Raw genomic sequence first — 4966 nt, 5'->3', positions numbered from 1 at the left:
CCTTCCCTCCTCCAAAATAAATATTTGTAAGTCCTTCCTTTTCGGTTCACTGGCCGCTTTTGTTTACCTGTTTGGGCTTTGCTGTCCGGAGGTCTCGTCCGTTTTCCCAGCTGATAGTAATTTTTGCCTCAATAGTTCTGCTTGTTCTTAAGTTCAGTCCACACCCTGTCTCTTCTTGCGTTTGCGTTACTAACAAGTCTTTTTTCCACCCGTGCAGTTTTAAAAAACCCGGCGGCTGCAACTTTGCAAAATCATGGCAGCCATGTTTGCTCCGCCGTCAGTCTCTGCTTCTGGGGCATTTTCTGGACACCCCCCGCATTGCCAATTGCGGGGGCCCCAAAAAATAAAGCCCCTTGCTCCAGCAGTCCATACCAGGTCCGCTGGTCGGGGTTCCCCAGCAACCGGGGCCCCCGAAAGAAGACTAACGCATTCGGGCGGCTCAGCGTTCGCTAGAGCTCGCCCGTCGTCGCGCCATACCGGAAGTGCACTAACTTTCCCTGGGAGACTGGCATACTGTAAACAGCTATTGTGGGAATTGACTCTGCCACTCTCTGAAATGAGTATGTTTCCTAATAATTGGCACCAAGCCTGGAAATCAGGGCCACATTAAGCATAGTTGTAGTAAAAGAAGAGATTGGATTTATACCCCACCCTTCACTACCTGAAGGCGTCTCAGAGCAGCTTACAAACTCCTTTCCCTTCCCCTCCCCACAACAGACCCCCTGTGAGGTAGGTGGGGCTGAGAGAGCTCTGAGAGAACTGCTCGTGAGAGAACAGCTCTGAGAGAACTGTGACTGACCCTAGGTCACACCAGCAGCTGGTCCACATACTTAATCACTGCACCAAACAGTTTCCATGATGTGTCTTAAGCATTCCAGTTATCAATAGTCCTCATTACGATGCCCTGATTTTCCCTCCGTTGCAGCAGTTCGCTTAATGCATCTGGTGCACCTTATTGTTGCTTCTGCATGGGACAAAGGCCACTCTTTGCTTGGCCTCAGTGGGGTGGCCCTGCAGAGGGCAGCAATGATTCCGGGGGCCCAGTCTGGACCTAGGCCCAGGGCCCCAGGATCACGAAGACTGCCCCTGCCCCCCAAAACACACACAATTCAGTCACAAGCAGTGAGGCAACGCTCCCCACCCTACACAACACTTTCCAACCACCTCCGCCCTCATCCCCCACCACTGCCAATACCCACCACTGCAGGTGCTCTTGTCAGCCTGGAGCCGGTAGCCTGCTGGGCAAGTGCATCGGTAGGAGCCGGGCAAGTTCACACATTCATGGAGGCAGATGCGCGTGAGGCGGCTGGACTGGAAGAGCTGACACTCATCCACATCTGGGGAGAATGATGACAAGGAAGTTGCTGAGCAGTCATTGGGTGTGGAGGTAGGGAGGGAGTTCCAGGGTCTGGAGAGTTGGTGCTGCACTGGGGGCACATGTCTCTCTGTGCAGAGTAACATCCTGTCCTCTCAGTACCTATCTGTAATACAAGCCTCTCCCCACTGTGTGTCCCACCCTTCATAGTGGCACACATCTTCCTAGTGCAGCAGAACCAGGAGGTATTCATGGTCAGTAAGGTAGGAGGCAAGTTGCCCCTGAAGATAAATTCATACAGAAGATAAAGCATCCAGGTATGGGGGATGCTCTCTCCTTTGTCTGATTCCTCTCTCTAACTCTATTTGTTGCCCAGATCCAGTTATTGGCCTTTCAAGGCAAGTGGGAGCAAAGCTGGAGCCAGGTGCCAAGGAAACTGCACGGGACCCATGAGCAGAGCTTGCATGCGTTATAAAAGTGTAGATTTCTGCACTATGGCCATCTGAATTCTGGGAGCCACATAAGTTATGTAAGTTGAACACCAGTTTATGGCCAGCAAATCTCCCTGCAGGCTTCAACTGGAGTTTTTATGCTGGACAGAAACTGGTGTAATATCAAATCAACCATTAAAGGGAGCAAAGCACATGGGAAACAGACCCCACCCCACCCTGCCCTCTGAAAAAACAGGAATTTACAAGCAAGGAAAATGAGGATGCAGAAAAGCCCCAAAGCACCAGGAGGACCCCTGGGCCCCTCCCCATGCACCTGCCATGCACCCTTCTCCCCTCCCCCTTACCTTGGCAAATGCCCCCTGCCCGCATTTGGAAGCCTGTGTCACAGCTGCACTGGCGTGAGCCCAGGACGTTCTCAGCACAACGGGGCTGGCGGCTAAAGGACGAGTTACTCAGCGTCACCCAATCTGCAGGCAAGAAGTAGGTATAAGTTCATTAAGTCTGTCATGAAATGACCCTTCACCCCTCAGGTACTTCATGTAAATAGGATCTTACTTTGGGTTGCCATGTTTCTAGCTTTATTCTCTGGTTCCAGAGAACATAAAACTGCCTCTTCAAGCAAGACCACCAGTCATGAAGCCTGCCAGGCTAAGGTGGCTTCCGCATGATGAGGATTCTCTGTTTCGCATTCATAAGAGAGCATGAGAAGAGCCATGCTGGATCAAGCCAGTGTCCGTGTGGTCCAGCATCCTGATTCACACAGTGGCCAACCAGGGCCAACAAGCTGAGCATAGAGGCCAAAGTCTCTCCCTGATAGTGCCTGGCATTCACAGGTTTACTACCTCTGGGATATTGGTTCCCTTTAGTCATTAGGGCTAGTAGCTATTGGACCTCCCTTCCGTAAAACTGTCTAACCTCTTTTTAAAGTCACCTGTGCTTGTGGCTATTGCTACTTCCATTGGCAGCATATTCCACAATTACTGATTGAGTTAACAATGATTTCTTTTGGTCCATTCTGAGTCTATTACCCATCCATCGCTTTCACTGGGTGCCCAGGGGAGAGGGAGGAAAAGCTCCCTCGATACACTTTTCTCCACCCCATGCATAATTTTATAAGCCTCGATCATGTTTCCCCTTAGCCATCTTTTTCCTAGACTGAAAAAGCTCAGGCACACCCAACCTTTCCTTATAGGAAAGCTGCTCCAACTCTATACAAAAAATAAAAAGAAAGAAAGCTGCTCCAACTCTGTTATGGCCTAACAAAAGACCACGCACGCGGTCAGCCTCGCACGTGGCCTAGCGAACGCACGGAGCTTTGCGACCTAGAACAATGGACACTGAGGATCCTAGAATGGACCTATCAGCCGATCTGGATCCTAGAATGAACCTATGGTTATGGGGGCACTGTAAATAGACCTATCACGGGTGTTGGGGGTGTGTTGAGTGTGGTTTGGAACTGGCTCCGCTTTCTTGTCTCAGTTTCTACCTACGAGTAAATCATGAGCTGAAATCACTCGTCTATGCTTCTTGAACCCAGTACATTTCAAACTCTATTCATCGTGGTCGCTCTCCCTTGCACTTTTTCCAGCTCCGCAATATCCTTTTTAGATTCAGCAACCAGAACTGCACACAAATATTCCTAGGCGTGGTCACATACACTAAATAACCCACTTTCAATCCACTTTCAGTGCACTTTCCGACTGGATTCTACTGTGGCCCTTTCTGCACTCTCCTTTTAATCTGTGTTCACCGTGGTGTCCTCCAAACAATTCTGCACTAAAACCAAATCCAACCTTCTTTTCAATCCAGGTTTCTTCCCCACTCTGCACTAAAATTGAGTTCAACCTTCTTTTTATTGAGTCCCCCCCCCATTCTGCATTACACTACCTCCCTTCAGTGGTCAGGCTGGTTTCAGCCTGCCCGTGTTATTTGGATACTGTTTTGCCATGGATTTAAATTGCCTCGACTCGGACACTGAGAAAATCTAGAGAGGGCCAGCAAATGCAGAAAGAACCTGTTGTGTGAACTGGCAAAATCCAGTTGGAAAGTGCATTGAAAGTGGATTGAAAGTAGATTATTTAGTGTGTTCGACCACAGCCCAAAGGAAGCTGCAACCATAGCTTTATACAAGAGTATTATAATACTGCCTGCTCTATTTTCAATCCCTTTCCTAAGAATCCTGAGCATGGAGTTTGCCTTTTCTATCATTGCCACACAATAGGTTGACATTTTCATAGAACTTTCTACTCTAAACCCCAAATCACTTTCAATCTCAGTTAGTTCAGGCCCCGTCAGCCTATATTTACAATTAGGATATTTTTTTTGTCCCCATCAGGGCCTGTAAAACTGCCAGCTCTGAGCTAGTAGCAGGCTTGCCATCCTGAGTCTGGCAACCAATGAGTCACGTTGGGGGCAGCTGGCCTTGCTGGTCATGTAACAGCAGCACCAGTGATGTCGCTTCTGGTGTGACCTAGAAATGGTGTCATTGCATCACCATTGACACTACCATTCAGCCAGAACTCTATGGTTTAACCACAGAGTTGGGGGTGAATGCTAGATCATTGCCTGACGCGACAATGTCCCTTCCGGGTCACCCCGGAAGTGACCTAATGGCATCAGGACAACGTCAATTGCCCTCAGATTTCCTGCGCCATTTCCTTCCCCTGCTGTCCAGCTGAACAGTGGCAGGTAGGGGAGGTGGGAGATCTCTTGCAGAAGTGGGAGAGCTGGAAAGCCTTGCTGGTGGAGAGAGACTTAAAAGGGTATTAGATTGACAGTTCTTTTGTCTGGAGATGGGATTTCTTCCTCACTGTTTCTAGCAGAACACCCTTCCCCATAACACTCGCCTGGTGCCTCCTCTGCTCTCTTTTTAGGTGCCCAGCTAAAATGTTTCTTTATACCCAGGCTTTTAATTTAGGGGCTGGTTTTTTAAAAGTTGCTTTTTACTGTCTATTTCTAGCCTGAGGGGCAAAGCTTGTTTCAAGGCTGGGTTTTTAATCATTTATTGTTACAATTTCTATGATGTTTATGTTCTTATGTTTTACTTTGTAAGCCACATGGAGCAGGCAGTGTGGAAAGGCAATTTGTCTAAGTAACGAGATACATGAGCAATGTTCTGTACAATAGAAAACAATAAATACTAGTAAAATCCATGGAAAACATGAAAAAGAGGGGTGAGATAAGGTGATATAAGGGAAAG

At 48.4% G+C, this 4966-nt stretch overlaps 1 protein-coding gene across 1 annotated transcript in view; it reads right to left on the bottom strand.

The window, feature by feature from the left end:
• The window catches only part of LOC107126189 (fibulin-7-like), a 20040-nt gene that overhangs the window by 6307 nt on the left and 8767 nt on the right, over positions 1-4966 (bottom strand). Inside the window, exons 6-7 of the mRNA XM_015429716.1 lie at positions 2112-2234; positions 1200-1337 (exon numbers count right to left, since the gene is read on the bottom strand). Coding sequence (XP_015285202.1) covers positions 1200-1337; positions 2112-2234 — 261 coding nt within the window. The remainder of the gene's footprint in view (positions 1-1199; positions 1338-2111; positions 2235-4966) is intronic.

This window comes from Gekko japonicus, unplaced genomic scaffold, assembly GCF_001447785.1.
Source record: "Gekko japonicus isolate JY-2015 unplaced genomic scaffold, Gekko_japonicus_V1.1 scaffold815, whole genome shotgun sequence".
Classification (NCBI taxonomy): Eukaryota; Metazoa; Chordata; class Lepidosauria; order Squamata; family Gekkonidae; genus Gekko; species Gekko japonicus.
Note: the sequence above shows the minus strand (reverse complement) of the source record. Positions and strands in the feature narration are given on the sequence as shown.